At 39.1% G+C, this 19,967-nt stretch overlaps 1 protein-coding gene across 5 annotated transcripts in view; it reads right to left on the bottom strand.

Annotated features, from left to right (window-relative positions):
- Window positions 1-19,967, bottom strand: part of INO80D (INO80 complex subunit D) — a 57,035-nt gene that overhangs the window by 8,908 nt on the left and 28,160 nt on the right. For all 5 annotated transcript variants that reach the window (XM_032403823.1, XM_032403858.1, XM_032403849.1 and 2 more), the window contains 4 exons: window positions 18,651-18,759; window positions 8,915-9,139; window positions 3,835-3,944; window positions 1,855-1,988 (listed from right to left, as the gene is read on the bottom strand). In XM_032403823.1, coding sequence (XP_032259714.1) covers window positions 1,855-1,988; window positions 3,835-3,944; window positions 8,915-9,139; window positions 18,651-18,759 — 578 coding nt within the window. The remainder of the gene's footprint in view (window positions 1-1,854; window positions 1,989-3,834; window positions 3,945-8,914; window positions 9,140-18,650; window positions 18,760-19,967) is intronic.

The following is a 19,967-nucleotide window of genomic DNA, read 5'->3' as shown; positions in this document are numbered from 1 at the left end:
ACTTCCTGTAGCTTGAGGTGCTTCTACCAATGGCTGTTCTGTCCAGTGGCTGAACCTAATTCCGAATTTCAACCTTTCCCAGCCATGTGCCCAACTGTTATTCAACAATGACTTACTGACCATCTTTGTTCTAAGCACTGGGGATATAGCAATGAACAAAAAATGTTCCTGCCTTTGTCAAATTGACATTCTAGTAGAGGGATACTGGCAATAAACAAACTAATTAATAGATAATATAGTATCAGGCTGATATCACTGTTAGGAAGAAAAACAAGGTAGAGTTTTGAGGATAAAAAATGACAGAGGTGGAGAGGAGGTGGAAGACTTCTTTGATGAAGTGACATCTGATCAGAAACCTGAGTGAAGGAGTGAGGCATGCAGAAATGGAGGAAAAGGGACAAACAAGCACAAAGCCCATGAGGTGCGAGCAAGCTTCGAGTGCTGAAGCAGCAGCAAGAAGGCTGATGTTGCTAGAACTCTGAAAGTGAAGGGGGTACTATGTGCAGCTGGAGACACTGCAAAGACCAGATCAGGAAGTCTCATAGGCCAGGGTGAGAATCTTGGATTTGATTCAGGCTCTGATGGAAAGCCACTGGAAGGTTCTGACCAGGAAACTAAAACGATCACATGTATATTCTCAAAGGCCTGCTGAGATGGCCACATACTGTAGGATTCCAATTATAAGACATTCTGGAAAATGTAAAATTGTAGGGGCAGGAAGACTTCAGTGGAGACAGAGGGAGGGGTAGACTGTGGGGGCGGGGGGTAACACAAGAGAATGTGGGGGGTTAATGGCGTATCTTGATTACGTCGGTGGTTACAGGACTGTGTGTATTGTCAAACTCAGAGAACTGTGGAGCAAAAGGAGTGAATTTTACGGCACGTGAACTCAAAGGGAGTGGAGCCCATACAGCCTACTCTAGCTGCTATGTGAACAATATGTCTGGGGGTAGGGGGCACAGCTAGAGCAAGGGGGACCAATTAGGAGACTATTAGTCATCCAGGCAAAGGTGAGGACAACTGAGGCTAGAATGGTAGTAGCCAAGCTGGTACTACTACGTGCTTGGATTCAAGAACGTTTGAACACAGAGCCAAGAGATTCGTATGGTTTTTATCATCCAGTGTGAGCCTCTCACTGTGGACTGATGGCTACAAATGTTTGCTACACTCAGCTGGGATTTTTAACTTAAAACAGTCCTTGCTACACATTTTGCTGGTGGCAACACCAGGATCACAGCCTTATATTATTAAGTCCTGGTCCAATGGCCATGCAGTTACCCTGGTGCACCCTTAGAACTACAAAATGCTTACAGAGGGAAAGACTGGTCTTATTCAGCTTTTTAATACATATACCTCACATACTACCGAGCAAAGAGCCGAACTCAGCCAAGTATCTGGGTAAAAACAATAAAAATGCACTTAATTACAGAAAACATTGGCTTGTGGCTGAAATGTCATCAAATATTTAAGACATTCACAGAATTGTATATAAAAAAGCAAAAATCTAGAGAAATGGGGCAAAGAAAGCTTGAAAAATCTGTTAAGTACAAGAAAATGTACCTTAAGGAGAAGGGAGGTATAGAATAGGGATAGATAACAAAATAACCATATGTAAGTAACTACTAAATACCTTCTAGAACAGTTTTTTTTTTTTTAATTAGCTATGAAATTAATTCAGTGGATCATGACCAGCACATATATACCTATATTATTATATTAATATTTATATACATATTTATATATTAACATATATTTACATACACACACAGTTTGTACTAAGTCAACAGATACTTTCTACTATGGATTGCTGTCCGTTTGAAAGTCTCTGCTGCAGAAAATAAAATGTGAACTCACCATTTTTTTGGCATGTTCTTCACACAGAGGGGTCTGGTGTGTAATGTCGAACACGGGCACAGAGCACTGCTGTCCGTCTGCAAACTTGGCCGTGCAACTTGAGAAAAGCTGCTGAGAGCGGTTCAAGAGGATATCTGTGGTTTTCAAAGTTAGGAATATAATGCACTGAAACTCAAATTATTTAAGTTTTCAATTTTTATATAAAATCCACTTCTGGACCCCCTTGGGGGCACAGTTGGTTAAGCGCCCAACTCTTGGTTTTGGCTCAGGTTGTGGTCTCAGGGTCATGGGATCGAGCCCCATACGGGGCTCCGTGCTCAGTGGGGAGTCTGCTTGAGATTCTCTCTCCTTTGTCCTCTCCCTCACCGCATGCACGCACGCACTCTCTCTCTACTTTAGTCTTTAAGAAAAAAAATCTGCTTCTTCCCTTATTTGTGTTTACTAATAAATTTTCTTATCCATAAAAGCTGAAGAACCAAGCCAAATACTGATATGGGAAATGATAATTGCTGAATTTATCAGAAGATACTTCTAAAGGAGTCTATTTTGCTAAAGGTCTCCTAATAGGAGTCTCCTTTACGGACATTCTGATTTTTGTTATTTGGAAAAAGCAGGGTTGTTTCCTTCTTAACACACTAAAACTCCTAGAAGTCCCACTACAATGGTTAGAAAAAAACACTTTCTTTTAAGGAAAATTTTCACATATAATCCACATCAAGAAGAATAAAAATTTTAAGATGTAATTATAAAAACTCATCTATCCAGGGTGCCTGGGTGGCTCAGTCGTTAAGCGTCTGCCTTCAGCTCAGATCATGAGCTCAGGGTCCTGGAATCGAGTCCCACATCGGGCTCCCTACTCCTCGGGAAGCCCGCTTCTCCCTCTCCCACTCCCCCGGCTTGTGTTCCCTCTCTCACTGTGTCTTTCTCTGTCAAATAAATAAATAAATAATCTTAAAAAAAAAAATAAAGTGACTTTCGAACACAGTAAAAAAACAAAAACAAAAAACAAAAAAAAACCTCATCTATCCAAATTTGATTTTTCATTTCCAACACAAAACTCTCACTTAGAACTTATGAAGAATTACTTTTTGATCAAAACTTTATCATTAAAACTGGAACATCAGCTTTACTTCATCAACATTTTTAAATGTCCAAACTTTTAGCCCCTAGCGACATTTCCTGAACTCGTACTTCATACCTGTCAAGGAAGTACCTTTCTGTTTTTCCTTTATACTTTTAATAGTTAAAGCTATTTATAAAACCTTTACTGCATAGAAAGTGCTGCTGAAAAAGTTGTGGAAATTTAATGCCAGGAATAGAAAGGAGGGCAAAAAGTCAAAGACAATAAAGAAGAGCAAGTAATTGCTACTATATAAATTTTTTAAATGCTACTCAATTTTAAATGTTTAATAAAAGTGAGAGTAATGAGATTTCATAACCAGCCTGAAGCCCTTTACCACAGGTTTTCCTCAAGTATATTGTCTTAATGTATCTTCTTTCCTAGTCAGTGATGTTTATCTTTCTCTCATTTCAAATCAGCACTATGCTCAATACAAATAGCAAATTATTCCCAGAGCAAAAAGCACACTGTAAAACTGTGTAACTTTCCTGGAAGACTAAAATCAGTTTTTGAATAATATGATTTGACTTCTCCATCAATGAGTGTTATAGTTGCTTCCTAGAAGCTATGCAGAACCACGTAAGAACCAGATTTCTTTTACTTAAGTGACGGCCACCAGAAGAATCTGCGACTTGCTATCAATTTTGCAGATTCTGATATAATTCTTGAATAGAGAATCACAATGATAGAAGCGGAAAAAAAATTATTCAGACGACATCATGAAAATGAAAAGTTATATAAAAATTATAAACATGAAATAGTTAGGATTTCAAAAGTCATCCACTTGGCTTAAGAATGAAATACTAGCCCCGAATGAGTTAATACTTTTCAATGCACACTCAATTCAGTTAAGAGGATACGCTGGAAACAATGTCTGGTGAATGGAAGGGCTTTGTTAGGGCACCGTTCACCCTTCACGGTTCCACTGCACACTGCTGGCTCCGCCTCCCTCAACTTGGTCCGGCTTATGCTAAGAAAGCAAAGAGACAACATTAATTTCTAAAAAATGCTTTAAAGATCCAGGGCAACTTTTCAACACTAGGCTGGCAGGTTGTAACACCAACACTTCACCTTTCTACATTCTTTAAATAAAAGGTAACGATCAGGTACAACGACAAGTTCCAGTATTTCCGCAATCTACTGACAAAACAAGTTAACTGTATTATAATTGATTTCAACTCTGCCTGTTTTTTCTTTTTAAGTGATATTTTGGTTCCTTTTGGGACACCTGGGTGGCTCAGTGGGTTAAGCGTCTGCCTTCAGCTCAGGTCATGATCCCAGGGTCCTGGGATCAAGTCCCTCCTGCATTGGACTCCTTGATTGGCGGGGAGTCTGCTTCTCCCTCTGCTTGTGCTCTCTCCCTCTCTCTCTCACACACACAAACACACAAATACTTTAAAAAAAACCCAAAAACAAAGAAAGAGATTTAAAATAAGTAAAATTTAAAAAAAGAGTCTCCTTTCTACCTACCCTTATCCCAATTTGCCAGTTCCCACTCTCTAACAAGTATTCATTTTATTATTTTGTGGATGTTTCCATAGTTTTAAACAAACATTAAAAAATAAAAATAAATAGGGCGCCTGGGTGGCTCAGTCGTTAAGCGTCTGCCTTCGGCTCAGGTCATGATCCCAGGGTCCTGGGATCGAGCCCCACATCGGGCTCCCTGCTCCGCGGGAAGCCTGCTTCTCCCTCTCCCACTGCCCCTGCTTGTGTTCCCTCTCTCGTTGTCTCTCTCTCTATCAAATAAATAAAATATTTTAAAAAAAATAAAAATAAAAAAATAAAAATAAAAATAAATAATATTCAAGTTCTTAGAAGTACAAAAACTGTCCTGTGTAATTTGATTCTCTGAAGCATCACAAACTGGTAGGACTTTACACCTATCTGAGGGTAGAAAAAGAATCTACGTAATATACTGAATCACACATCACGCATTAAAAATAAAATTATCTTTTGAATTGTTTCTAAGTCTAAGGACTTCAATAGGATTTATACTAATTAGAAGGTCATACAGAACCCAAATTACATATGAATTTACAGAAAATCTAAGTAAAATTTCTACTCTAACTTTCCTATAAACAATCCATGCAAATAGAGAACCAGGTGCTGCCATCGAAGCTGCTTTAATTAAGGTTCTGCAAGATGTGTCAGAATCACAAGAGTGGGGAAGCGGGCCATTAACTTAGGTCTGTAAAAAGGATACACAATTTCAAATAAATGAAGCTGTACTATTTCGGCAGCTTACCCCAATTCTCTTGGTCTAGATTTAAATAGAAAGCAATTCTCTATACTGAATGGATTATTTTTGTGGAACACTTCAAGAATCTGCTCAGCCATTTACCAAGCCTTGAGTACCACACATTCCCTCGTTTTCCTTTATCCTAGACTTCGAAGGGCCCGGTTTCATTTTGTAAAATTGCTGATACGTTCCAACTCACCCATCTATCTCTTAAACAGTAAAATAAACTCAAAGTCAAAATTTCAATACTTCCCTGGATAATTAAGGTAAAAATGCCTGATGTTAAACAGATTTGTATTATCCGAATAATCCCAACAAAACAAAGGGAGAATTACCAAAACATTGATGTTTTTAATGTGAAAACACCTACTACAAGCTTCCCTTTTGTATTATTAGATTCCCCTTTTACAATAAAGTTTCTACACAAACACTAGTCTCTGTAGGATTGTCGGCTACAAGATACTTAGATGTGAGTCTACACAGTTAAGCTATTTCAGTGGTTTATTCCATATATTCACCAATATATACGACAAAGCTATTAGATGAGAAAGAATAATGTTACTCAGTTTAGATCCAAACTGTATGTTAAAGGATACCTATATTAAAAGGCAGCCATTAAAGTTTTAACCTCTAAAACATTTAAAAGCAACTTTTTAAATGTCTTTTGTGGAACTAGTTTTTGAAAGCAAAAACATCAAATAGTGGGCATTATCCAACTGACAGCTGATTTTTGTGAACCTAAAATATAATGTAAAGTAGTAAACTACCAATCACCAACAACTGACTATGGCTCATTGTTAAATGATTATCAGTGAGGCACTGAGCAATAAACTTTTTACTAATCATGAGTGACATAAACAAATGACATCAAATAAATTTGAGAACTGAATATTAGAGTTCATCTTGGTATTTGTTTAGTAATATTTAATTATCACGAAATTTAAAAAAAAAAATCACTAATGGTGGTTTGGGAAATGTTTTGAAAAGAAAAAGGGGGGGGTTGATTCTGCCAGTTAAAAATCATAGATAAATACAGTTTTCTACACAAATACCGAATTGTCCCAAACTCAGAGTACAGTCCTTACTTACATCTTTGACAAGGTCATAATAATATACTAGATTCAATGTATATAACACTCTACACATATAGATTGCTTCATTGCTGGACAAAACTAAAGTCTCCACTGAAATCATACACTTGAAAGCATTATCTAATGCAAATGTTAGATATCATTATTTTAAAACCTATGTCAAACCAAGTGAATTCTTTCAACAAATAGAGAACAGACGTCTCTTCACTTGTTTAATTCTATCCATTCATTCATCAATACCGGAGATTTATGAACAAAATGTACATTGTTCCTGCCCTCACAAAAATGACTGTCTAGCTTGGGGCGCCTGGGTGGATCTATCGGTTAAGTGTCTGCCTCCGCCTCAGGTCATGATCTCAGGGTCCTGGGATCCAACCCTGTGTCAGGCTCCCTGCTCAGCAGGAAGTCTGCTTCTCCCTCTCCCTCTGCCCTCCCCCTGCCCGCTTGTGCTCTCGATCTCAAAATAAATAAAATCTTAAAAAAAGACTGTCTAGCCTGACAGAAATATTAGTATACAATTCCACAATGATGCAGAGTACGGAGCACAATACAGATACATAATCGGGGGACCTAATAGTGGAACACTGGGAATGTTTCTCTGAGAAAAGTTAAGTCTCTAGTAACTTAAGACTTAAAGGATGTTCTAGAACAGACCCTACCTTCCCCCCTACACAGGAGTCGGGGCTCTATGAGTGAGGTAATATGCTGCAGGCAGCAGTCATTAATGTGGGTGTATTAGACACACATACAAAGTTTCAAACAACTCTAAATATCCCAAGCAGCAGAAAACTCTCATGGGCATACTATCTTTCTGATATATGCAACTGAAAAATCGGTTTTTTTTTTTTTTTATAACAAATATAACGAAAACCAAAATACATTAAAGTAAAATGAAATTTCAAAAAATATATGGGTATGTAAAAAATATGATCAGGCTATAAAGCAAGAGACATTTTTTTTTTAGTTTTATTTTAAACTCCTTTTTTCCTCAGTGACTCATGATCACTATAGAAAAATTAGAATATACGTAATACTAACTTTTTAAACCTTATCAATAATCCCACCCTCTAGAGATAGCCACTGCTAATATTTTGTTATATAAACTCATAAAAATGTGTGTGTGTATCTCAAGGTTGTTATCTGAAAAAAACAGTAACTAAAAATTGTGAAATAATAAACTCCATAAAAAACTATGCCTTCCAGGGCGCCTGGGTGTCTCAGTCAGTTAAGCACCGGCCTTCAGCTCAGGTCATGATTTCGGGGTCCTGGGATCCAGCCTTGCATTGGACTCCCTGCTCAGCGGCGAGCCTGCTTCTCCCTCTCCCTCTCCCTCTGCCCCTCCTCTCCGTTTGTGCTCTCTCTCAAATAAATAAAATCTTAAAAACAAACAAACAAAAAAACTATGCCTTCTAAATTTGAAAATTATTTCCTTAAGGCAGACGTTTAACAGACTGAGCCACCCAGGCGCCACTTAAGCTAGTATTTTTAGAAGGTATATAACCTAAATAAATAATTATGATATAAGTTTTCACCACCTAAACTAATTTCTGAAATGATAATAACACCACAATTTCTTCATTGAAACATCAGATAACTTCCACATGCCCAATTTATGGACTTTCTGTCAATAAAATAGTACGCACACATTAAAAACCATGTTTTCAAAACAATTTTTAAGAACATAGGGGAATGGCAATGATTTATTTTTAAGGAAAAAAATTGGACACACAGCTCTTAAACAATATAGACCCAGTTTTACTTAAATACATACAAAAACCAGAAAAAGTCCAAGGACTGACATCCATATTACAAAGCCATTAAAAGCCATGTTTTAAAGAATTAGTGTCATGAGAAAATGGTCATAATCCAATGTTCCACGGAAAAAAAGTAGGAAATAAAATATACACATGGCATGATCTCAATTTTGCTTTAATACAAATACATGGCTCACTGGAGATTTCATACACAGACGTGTGCACACGCACACACACAAAGAAAATAGACTACAAGGAAACAATCAGAATGTTCACAGTACTCACTCTCTGTTCTGTGCATGGTGATATTATGGAAATCCGCCCCCTTTTCTATGTTTTTCAAATTTACAATAAGCAAATACCTGGACTATAATATAAAAAGAAAAGTTTTCCCCCAAAGAAATGCAACGTAATAAAGTATTCTGAAGACCTAATATGAGGGATAATGGAAATAGCAACAGAAAATACGCTGGAAAGAAAATTTTTTAAAAATATTAAGTAAAAATTGTAAAATACTATTTCTGTAGTAAAAAAAACGGCAAATATCACTTTTAAATACATGAAATTTCTAAGCACTGGTTTTTGTTCTTTTTTTTTAAGGCAGGCAGCATTCTCAAATACTTTACGGTGTAAATTCTAGTCAAGTTCTGGCAAACCAACAGCAATGCTTTTAGACAGCTCGTGGCGATGTTCTCTCGCCACGTGATGCAAAACTTTATCTGAGCAACAAAAGCAAAACGCAACGCTTCAATATTTCAGGCTTAAATGCCCACTGCCCACTGTGCCGCACTATCCTGTCAAAACACAGACAAGAGAGGCAGGTGGCTGAGGACAGGGGGCTGCCCGGGGCTCTCACCTGGTTCGGCGGCACGCGGCTCTCTGCAGGTCCTGCATTAACTGACCAGCACACTCCGGCTCGCGGCCGGCCGCCTGCAGCAAGGCTTTCCTAAACGTGTGCCGGCATTTCTTCTGACGAGATTCTGCCCGCTCCAGGCGGCAGAGGTGCTTATATTTCTGCTGAAAGTAAGTGCAAAGTTGGGTCACCCTGGAGCTCCTACTCTCCGTATCATCGTCATCTGACCTGGAAAGTGCACAAAGAGAAGGGAGAAACTGATTAAACGTCAGGCTCAGTTTAGAGACGGGGCAAAGCGGGTCAATGAGCTACTCGGATGCACAAGGGTCCACACATTTGGGGCAGGTGAGCACATACTTCACAAAATTAGAGAATTCCAGTAGAGCTGAAAGTAAATACAATATTTCGACAATAAATAAGGCAGCAGACGCCACCCAGTGCTTTCAGATGCTTCACCTTCTCAGCATGTCAGAGTTAGACAGAATGCATCAGGGTCTTCTAAATTTTAAGTGACTAGGGGTTCTCGGGAAGAAAACAGTTTCTTTACCTTGGTTAACTAAAACGACTGAGTAAATGACATGGCAGTTATGAGGAAACACTAAGCATAATTTCATAAAAGATAGGTCATACCAGAAATAGAGCAGTGAATTCCAACAGTGCCTTATCAAAGACCTGCCCTTTTAGATGTACTGGTTTTCACTCCCCTTGCTAAGCACTTACAGAATGTTAATTGTAGGGGTCACAATCACTCTACAGTATTTTTTATTATTTTCTTTTAACACAGGAGATATCCTTTTTTTAAAAGGTTTTTAAAAAAATTTGAGAGAGAGAGCAGAGCAAGCGAAAGAGAACACGAGTAGGGGGGGAAGGGCCGAGGGAGAGGGAAAAGCAGACTCCCCACCTAGCTCGATCCCAGGACTCCAGGATCATGACCTGAGCCAAAGGCAGACACTTCAACAGACTTAGCCAGCCAGGAATCCCTACTTTGCAAATTTCTGGTCTAAGAAATAAGTCCTAAGAAACATGTTCTCTTCAGTATAGTAGCTACTACAAATATACCAATTAAAGGATCTTACTTCAATCTTTTCATTTATTTAACATTCAACATTTGCTATATGTCTATTACGTTGAGTCCTATAAAGGAGAAAATAATTTAAGCAGTTTGCAATGCAGTTTAGACAAGATAAACACATCCCCAAAGTTAACTCAAAAGATAATCGAATCAGTAACTAAAACCGTGGGGCAGGCTGACCAATGATTCAAGTATCTGACCTTCAATTAGAAAAATCTAGGAGTTTTTCACAATTTGAGATCCCAAGACCTACCCTAGATCTACTGAACCAGAATTTCCATGGAATGGGGCCCAGGAATCTTTATTCTGAATTGTTCCCTGAAGTCCCATAGCAGGTTTTCATTCGGGAGTTCTAGTCGAGCCGGTAGGTACTATAAATATCTTCAATGTGAGGCAGAGAACATAGAGAGGTCTAGATACGGCTAAAGTGCTATTAAAGTTCACTAGCAAGATTGCTGGATGAGAGGCTTCACAGAGGAGATGCCAACAGAACTGAACCGTGAAGAAAGGGTAGAATTTGAAGAGAAAAGAAAGGGTACCTCGCCAGGATAAAGGAATACAAGTCAGGCTTCAGAGACGGACAGGACAGAATAGCAAGTACTAAGTAGCTCGCTTTGGCGAAGATGTGGCATACACAGGGGAGTACGGTGGGTGAGGCCAACTTTCTAAACCTAAACACTAGATTCTACTGGCAGTGAAGAACCTCATAGAGTTTGAAGAAAATAGGCAACAATAATAGAGCCGTGCATGAGAAAGGTTACACCGTCAGCAGGCAGAAATGGGAAGAGACAGGGCAGAGGGCAGGGAGGAAATTATTAAAACACTCCAGGTAACAGGTAACAAGAACCCACACCAGGACGGCGGCAGCGGGACTGCAGGAGAGGAAAGAGATCCTGCACGCATGAAAGGCAGACCTCCGTCAACTGGGAAGGGAGGGTGTGAGGGACAACAGTCGCGCGGCCCCTTCCCTCAGCGAAGCCCAGGGAAGAGGAACACGAGCAGATCTGGGGCAGGAAATAAATTCCATTTCAGACGTAAAGAATGTAAAGTACAGATGAGGTTATCGAAGGCAGTAGTGGGAAAAACCGTTAGAAACGATAAGCAGAAGCACAGCAAGGGAAGGAATACAGATTCCATAGCCAACAACTAGCAACTGAGGGACAGGGGAGGGCCTGTAAGTAAAAGGCCACAGAGATAATAGAAAGAATGAGACCTGTAAGGGCCATTATCACAAAAGAATTAACTCAATTTGGTGACTGGATATGAAGGATAAGAAAGTCAATAATGACTCAATGACTTTGAACTTGCATAAGAGGAGAATGGAAGGGCTATTAATAGAAAAAAGAAAGAGAGGAGAAACTGCAAGTCTTAAAGGGAGAGTTAAGCTCAGGTAGATAATCACTTGCCAAAGCTATTATTTGAAAAGACTCTGTTATGGCGGGGAGGACAGACCAGATCAGCAGTTCTCAAGTTGACAATGAATGGACAGATGCACCTGGATGTTGAGGCATGTTTCATCATTACAATAAAAATTTTCAAAGCTTATCAGAAGTTCCATGCTGATCTTGTTGTGGGCCAGTGACAAGTAGTTTGCCGACCTGCACAGGTCCACGGGCCATCCCCAGCATGGTCCTTAACCAGAAAATCTCCAACATGCCTCCCACTTCCAAGATGTTCTAACCCTAGTGTTTTACACCTGGCTGTGGAGGAAGAGTGTCATTCCGGGCACAGAAAGGCCAGCGGCCATTATTTACCAGCAGAGACAGGCCTGCCACCTACTGCATTCTCAGTATGTGGCTTTCCTCACCTGTGAAATCAAAGAGCTGGCTCACCCAGCTCCCAAAGTTGTGAAGAGAATGAAAAGAAATGACCTATTTAAAATCACAATATAGGGCGCCTGGGTGGCTCAGTTGGTTAAGCGACTGCCTTCGGCTCAGGTCATGATCCTGGAGTCCCTGGATCGAGTCCCGCATCGGGCTCCCTGCTCGGCAGGGAGTCTGCTTTGCCCTCTGACCCTATCCCCTCTCATGTGCTCTCTCTCATTCTCTCTCTCTCAAATAAATAAATAAAATCTTTAAAAAAAAAAAAATATATATATTATGTTAAAAAAAAATAAAATAAAATCACAATATAAGTACAGGTATTATTATTAGATAATAACCTATATCCATCTAATAACCTATATCCATTAACTAAAATTAAATCACTTATTAAATACACACATGCAAAAAACTCCTGGCCTAAACAGTTTTACCATGAGCTCTAGCAATAAAAAAAAAAAAATAATAATAATAATTCCAATCACACACAAAATATTCCAGATATCAGGAAAGAGGGGAATATTCTTTTTAAGATTTTATTTATTTATTTTAGAGAGAGATCAAGCACACGAGCAGGAGGAGGGGCAGAGGGAGAATCTCCAGCTGACTCCACACTGAGCATGGAGCCCAATGCAGGGCTCAATCCCATGACGCCAAGATCATGACTTGAGCCGTAATCAAAAGTCTGACAATTAACCGACTGAGCCACCCAGGTGCCCCAAGGGAATAAGCTAACCTAAACTTGACACCAAAAACTTATTAACAAGGACAATAGGACAAAAGGAAAATCTTATTAATGATCTCAAAGGCAAAAAATATTAGTAAGTTGAATCTAGCAGCATATAAAAAAGAAATACCCAATCTGGGTTAATTAATGTAGGAATGCAACAATTATTTTTCAATCTGATCTTACTAGACCTCTCTTCTGCAAAAAACCACTTTATTCTTCTTTTCCTTTCATCTTCAAACTTTCTATTTCCTTGCTTCCTCCTGTTATTTTCCTCATTTTCTTCTTTCTTCTCTCTTCCCAATCCTCACATCATATATGAAAATTCTCCTTCATTTTCAAAACTTCAACATCACTTAAATACTGAAGACACAAGTCTGTTCTCTAGCTCATACCTCACAATTATATTGCAGAGACAAGATATTTATTTGGCGTGCTCATCTACATATAACTAACCCAGAAATGCTGGAATTAGGACAGAGTACTGGGGAGCAGAGAGGTGCACAGACAGAAGCACTATGAAGATCTACAGAGGGTTCCTCTCAGTTTTTCACTTGAGTACTGATCAGTGCAAGGGTGTGGAAGAATACCCAAAAAGAATCTGAAAAGAGAAGGCCAGAGAAGTTCCAGCAGCTCACACAGGGCAGGCGTAGTTTCTGGTCCCACCATGCAAGGGGAAAAACATGCAATCTGCAGGGCACTGGGTAGACCACTCAGGAGCAGACTGCCTCACTAATGGGGGTAAATGAGCCCTCAATTAAAGGCTGCCATGGCCCCATTTCACGAAGTTTAAAAAGCAAGCCTCAAAAGCTGTTTCTAAGTAACATAACTATGTCCCCAAAGATCTTAAAGGAAGACAAAATACCAGAATCAAGGTAAGTAAAATTAACCATGCCTGGCATCTAATAAAAAATTATCACACATTCAAAGAAACAGGAAACTAGGACCCATAAGAAGGAGAAAAATCAATCAATAGAAACAGATCTAGAAATGATACAGATGACATAATTAGTAAACCAAGAATCAAAGAACAGTTATTACAACCATATTTCACATTTTTGAGAAGGTAATCATGATCACGACAAGGAGAGACATGGACAATAATTTAGAAGACCCAAAACAAACTTCTAGAGATGAAAAATACAATGTCTAATATGAAAAATAGACTGAATGGGATTGATGGCTGGTTAGATGCCACAAAAGATTAATTAACCTGAAGACAGCAATAGGAACTTTCCAAACTGAAACACAGAGGAAAAAAAGTGAATGGAACATCAATAAGCTGTGGAGTAATTTCAAGCAGCCTAAAATATGTGTAACTAAGTCTCTCAAATAGAAGGGGGAAGAAAAATAATTGAAGAAAACTAGGGCAAAATTTTTCTAAATTTCATGAAAATTATAAACTTACAGATCCAAAAAGTCAATGAACCCCAAGCACAAGAAACATAAAGAAAATGAACTACACAAACGGTTTAAAATTACTGATAAAGAGAAAAATCTTAACAGAGAAAAAAAAGACACATAATGTTCCTTGGGCCAAATATGTGAAGGACAGTTGACTTCTCATTGGAAATAATGCAAGACATGTGAGCAACATCCTTAAGTACTGAAAGAAAAACTGCCAACCTAGGATTTTATGCCAGCAAAAATATCTTCCAAAAATGAAGGCATACATCTTTGTAACATGGATGGACCTAAAGGGTATTATACTAAGGGAAATAAGTCAGAGAAGATAAATACCATATGATTTCACTTATATGTGGAATCTAAATAAAACAAAACAAAGCAGAAACAGACCCATAAACACAGAGGACAAACTGGTGATTGCCAGAGGGGATGGGGGTAGAGAGATGGGCAAAATGGGGTAAAGACAGAGGAAGGTGCAGACTTCCAGTTATGCAGTAAGTCATGGGAATAAAAGGTACAGCATAGGGAATATAGTCAATGGTATTAGGGTTGTATGGTGACAGATGGGAGCTACACTTGTGGTGAACAGAGCATAACATATAGACTTGTCAAATCACTGTGTTATATACCTGAAACTAATGCAACATTGTGTGTTGATTATACTTCAATTAAAAAAAAAAAAGGCATGGGGTGCCTGGGTGGCTCAGTCAATTAAGCGTCCAACCCTTGATTTTAGCTCAGGTCATAATCTCTCAGGGTTGTGAGATCGAGTCTCCACGCCAGGCTCCCTCTCCCTCTGCACTCCTCACCCCCCCAAGCCAAAAAGGCATAGTCAATTATACCTCGATAAAATTTTTCAGACATAAAAGCTAAAAGAATTCATCACTGGAAGGGTGGCACTACAAGAAATGTTAAAGTGAACCACTCATACACAAAGAAAATAACATCAGATGGAAATATGGAACTATTCAAAGAAGAAAAACCCTAGAAATTATGTGGGTAAATACAAAAGATTATTTTTCTTTTCAATTGTCTTAAAAGGTAACTGCTTAAACAATAGCAATGTTATCACAGGGATTATAACATACGTAGAGGGAAATGTATAGCATCAAGTGCCTATGTCAGAAAACAAGGAAGATCCCAGGTTTAAGCTATCACCTTAAAAACTTGAAAAAGACAAACAAATGTATCCAAAACAAAGAAGGAAAGAATAGAAGAACATAATAGAAGGAAATAAGAGAGATAAGAACAGAAAGCAATGAAATAAAGCTAAAAGAGAATCAATGAAACTAAAAGCTTGTTCTTTAAAAAGACCAATGAAAAAGAACAGAAAATGAACAAAGAGACATACACATACATGCCAAGGGTTCCAATGCAAGATCAACAGTGTTTTCAATAGTGTTGGTTAAATAGAAGATCCACGCGGAAAAAAATGATCCTTAGCACTGCACCTCACATTATATACAAATTACACAAAAATAAATTTCCACAAAGACTGTCAGGAAAACAATAAGGCTTCTAGAAAAGAGTATTAGAGAAGAGCTTCATGACTGTGAAGCTGTGGGGTAAGTAATGATTTCTTAAATGGGTCACAAATACATTACCCATAAAGAAGAAGACCAATAAATTGTACTCATTAAAATTAAGAACTGGGGGGCGCCTGGGTAGCTCAGTTGTTAAGTGTCTGCCTTGGGCTCAGGTCATGATCCCAGGGTCCTGGGATCGAGCCCCAATTGGGCTCCCTGCTCAGCGGGAAGCCTGCTTCTCACTCTCCCACTCCCCCTGCTTGTGTTCCTGCTCTTGCTATCGCTGTCAAATGAATAAATAAAATCTTAATAAATAAATAAATAAATAAATACATACATACAATAAAATTAAGAACTGGGGGGTGCCTGGATGGCTCAGTTGGTTAAGCTTCTGACTCCTGGTTTTGGTTCAGGTCATGATCTCATGGGTTATGGGATGGAGCCCTGCATCAGGCTCAGCGCGGAATCTGCTCTAAGATTCTCTCCCCCTGTCCCTGCCCCCACTCACTCTCATGCGCGCTCTCTCTCTAAAAATAAATAGGGGCACCTGGGTAGCTCAATCGCTAAGGTCTGCCTTCGGCTCAGGTCATGATCTTGGGGTCCTGGGATCGAGCCCCGCATCGGGCTCCCTGCTCAGCAGGAAGCCTTCTTCTCCCTCTCTCACTCCCCCTGCTTGTGTTCCCTCTCTCGCTGTCTCTCTGTCAGATAAATAAAATCTTTATAAATAAAATAAAAATAAATAAATCTGGGTTCCTGAGTGGCTCAGTTGGTTAAGTGTCTGCCTTCGGCTCAGGTCATGATCCCAGGGGCCTGGGATCGAGTCCTGCACTGGGCTCCCTGGTCAGCCAGGAGCCTGCTTCTCCCTCTGCCTCTGTCCCTCACCAGTGCTCATGCTTGCGCATGCTCTCTCTCTCTCCTCTCAAATAAATAAAATCTAAAAAAAAATAAATAAAAAATATAAATAAATCTTTAATAAAATCAAGAAATGTTCTCTATCAAAGACACAATTAGGAATATGAAAAGGGGTGCGCCTGGGTGGCTCAGTCATTAGGTGTCTGCCTTCGGGTCAGGTCATGATCCCAGGGTCCTGGGATCAAGTCCCGCATCGGGCTCCCTGCTCCTCGGGAAGCCTGCTTCTCCCTCTCCCGCTCCCCCTGCTTGTGTTCCCTCTCTCGCTATGTCTCTCTCTGTCAAATAAATAAATAAAATCTTAAAAAAAAAAAAAAAAAAGGAGTATGAAAAGGTAAGCAGTTACTAGGAGTTAATTACTGTTAATAATACATTTAAGGGGCACCTGGGTGACTCAGTCGGTTGGGCATCTGCCTTTGGCTCAGGTCGTGGTCCCGGGGTCCTGGGATCAAGCCCTGCATCTGGCTCCCTGCTCCATGGGGAGCCTGCTTTTCCCTCTGCCTCTCTCTCATGAATAAATAAAATCTTAAAAAAAAGTAATAATACATTTAAGAAACCAACTTATTTCTGCTCTTGAGATAGGAGCCTGCGAGATCTCCTTCAGCACATGCATATACAGCTAAACTAAGTAACCAAGAAATCTTTCCCAAAACAAGGCCAGGGGTACCTGGGTGGCTCAGTCGGTAGAACATGTGACTCTCTATCTCTGAGTCGTGAATTCAAGTCCCTTGCAGGGCATAAAGCTTACTTAAAAAAAAAAAAAAAAAGGCCAAACTTTCTCCCTAAAATTTCTTCAAGCATAATCCTGGTTTAGCAAGAACTCATGGAAAGCAGGTTTGGGGGGAAGCAGGTGGACGGGCAGCACAGAATGATGATCAGACTACTATCAGTTTTTCTTCCAAAAGAATCTGAGAATTCCAACAGGAATCTTCACTATCATTTATCATTCTTTGCCCAGGTACCAGGTATTGTGCTTAAGCATTTACTTATGCTACCTCATTTACAGCAATTTGTAAAATTAACTCAAAATATCCCAAATCAAGTTAAGCTGACATGAACATCCACCTGAGGAAGTATGACTGATACTATCTGTAACTGTCAGAGTATTAAGTTCAACTGTACTTTATCTGAAAAAAAGAATATGCTAATGGTAAGGAAGCAGGCTTGAATGATACATAAAATGGAACCTTGGAGAGAGAAGAAAACTACAGCATTCTCCAATCCTATCTAGGAGATAGGGGAGGCCGGGACAACTGGCCATTAATAAATCCAACTAACTCTCCTTCCAGGCCCAAATAAGCTCCCCATGTAGTTTTGCTTAGTGAACATTTGTACTATTTAATGATTACTTCTCACTTTAAACTGGCATTTTGGTTTATGCATTAGACTCTAGAGAATTAGTTCCCTAAGCCTAATCACCTCTGGGTGATTAATCATATTTTAAGCCTATAAACCAGAAAACCAGGTTCTAGAGAATATACATCCATACAACGATACTGGGAGAGTCTAGGAGTTGGCCTGGGGCAGATAGCTGGTCTCCCCTCTATCTTGTCAAACATCTATTCAAACCACAATACTTAAAAAAAGAAAAAAATTAGCTGAGTCTGAGAGCCATCTTTTGGCTCCACAGACAGGGATCTATCTCGGAATGGCCCCACTGTACTAAGTGAATCCCTAAAGCGGTCCCCTGAAACAGAAAGAGCTTTCTCACTGTCCTGTGCATTAATCAATCTACAGCTTTCTGAACGCAGATACCAAGAACCTCTAATGAGATTATCTTGAAAACCGTTTTAGCACATTAGAAATACTTGGTGCTTAAGGAAGATTAAAGAATGGATCAATCTTGTAGAAGACAGAGCTGAAATAAACTGTTCCCAGCTACTGTAGGGATCAGGCCAAAGAGGATCCAGAGAAGTCAGTCAGGCAGCGGAACTCTGAGAAGCCCTGGGACCTCAGGCCAGTTCCTTAGCTTGCCTGGGCCTTGGTCTCCTCTTCTGTAAAATGAGGGGATGGGACTAGGTAATCTGGAAGGTTCCTTTTCATCCTAAATTCTATTCCAATTGGTTCCTTCAGTGATAAATGGGAAAGGTACAGAAACAAATTTACCAAGAAAACTGAAAAGTAGCTTTATATAGTACATTTCTTCCCAAGTGGAATCTCTTTTACCTCCATTACAATAAAACTAGATCCAATGAGATAAAAGAACATTAGCATATAGAGTGAAACATCAGGCCACTACAGGGGTAACTGAAGAATAAAAACAAAAAGGAAGACTTACATGTGTCTTTCATATCTGAGGGTTTCTCGGATGGACCATGCCACCTGGTATGGCGAGGCCTGCTCTGAGTCCTCTAGTTCCTCCCCGCTCTCTTCGGACCAGTCCAACCCTGGGACATGAGAGAAGATATTGCAAGTTAAAAAAAAATGTTTTATTTAAAATTTAGAAAAAAAGCTACCAAAAATGCATAACCCAAAACTTATAGCACACACTATCACTGTATGAATAAATGCCTCTCTATTCTGACAAAAATATTAATAATGATGTATGACATACACTCAGGTTTAAAATAATGACACTGTAACAAAAAAAAGCTATATTCCAAGGATGAACTTCTTCGTCAAAGACTCTTCACAAATGGAGCAGAAACATAAGCAGAGATTCCAGTCCTTCCCCCCACCAAAACACCATACGTTAATCATACATAATGTCAGAAAAACATAAAACAAGGCTAATGTATGTTCAGGTAAGAAAGAAGTCAAAATGCACTGGTGGATTCACTCTACACTTCCACAAAGAAGGGCCCTAAGATAAACTGTCAAAGGCAGACACTTCATCCCCTTTCCCAACCCCTCCGGAGGAAAAGGACTCCATCCACCAGGCAGAGCCCTGCCCTGGCTCTTACCCTCTGCAGGAAGAGGAAAGGGTAAGAGGGCAATATTCTATTTCTAATGCGGCTTGGGCTTTCTTTTAATTCTTTTAAACAACAGCTGCCACATTCTGTGGCATTCTGAAAAACAAGTTTAGAGGGTACAATAGAGAAATACAGGATGAACAATGCTTACTTATTTTGTTAAATGCTACTAATTTTAATGATTGGATAATTATTAGCTTCCAACATATAGGTTTTACCTTTTTAGAAGTTTTGCATCTTGAAAAGGTCTTGATAAATACTGATGTTGCACAGTCTAACATGCATAACTTTAAATATACTCATAGCGCTATGAGACTTGAATTAGATACCTTGATAACTAGTATTCGGTCTTCCTTCCTGAGACCCTCAAAAATCAGAAGACCATCTTCATTAGACAGTTACGTTAGAAAGGACCTCACAGGTTGCTTCTATAATTTAAGTTTACATGTGCCAAATAGGGAAATTAAGAAAAGGTTAACCGAAATGCAAATTATAAATGCTTAAAATTAAGTAACACATTACCACTGGCATAAAGAAACCTCAAATTTAGTTCCAAGATGACTATCCAAATGTTAGGTCACCTTAAAAAGTAAGTTACTTAAAAAAAAAAAAGTTAAAATAATTAGTGATTAAAAAAAAGTGAAAAACAAGTAATCACAATAGCATTAGCTTCAGGATAAGAT

This window comes from Phoca vitulina, unplaced genomic scaffold (genome assembly GCF_004348235.1).
Source record: "Phoca vitulina isolate PV1807 unplaced genomic scaffold, GSC_HSeal_1.0 scaffold1, whole genome shotgun sequence".
Taxonomy (NCBI): domain Eukaryota; kingdom Metazoa; phylum Chordata; class Mammalia; order Carnivora; family Phocidae; genus Phoca; species Phoca vitulina.
The sequence above is the reverse complement of the archived record's forward strand: the minus strand, read 5'-3'. Positions and strand labels throughout refer to the sequence as shown.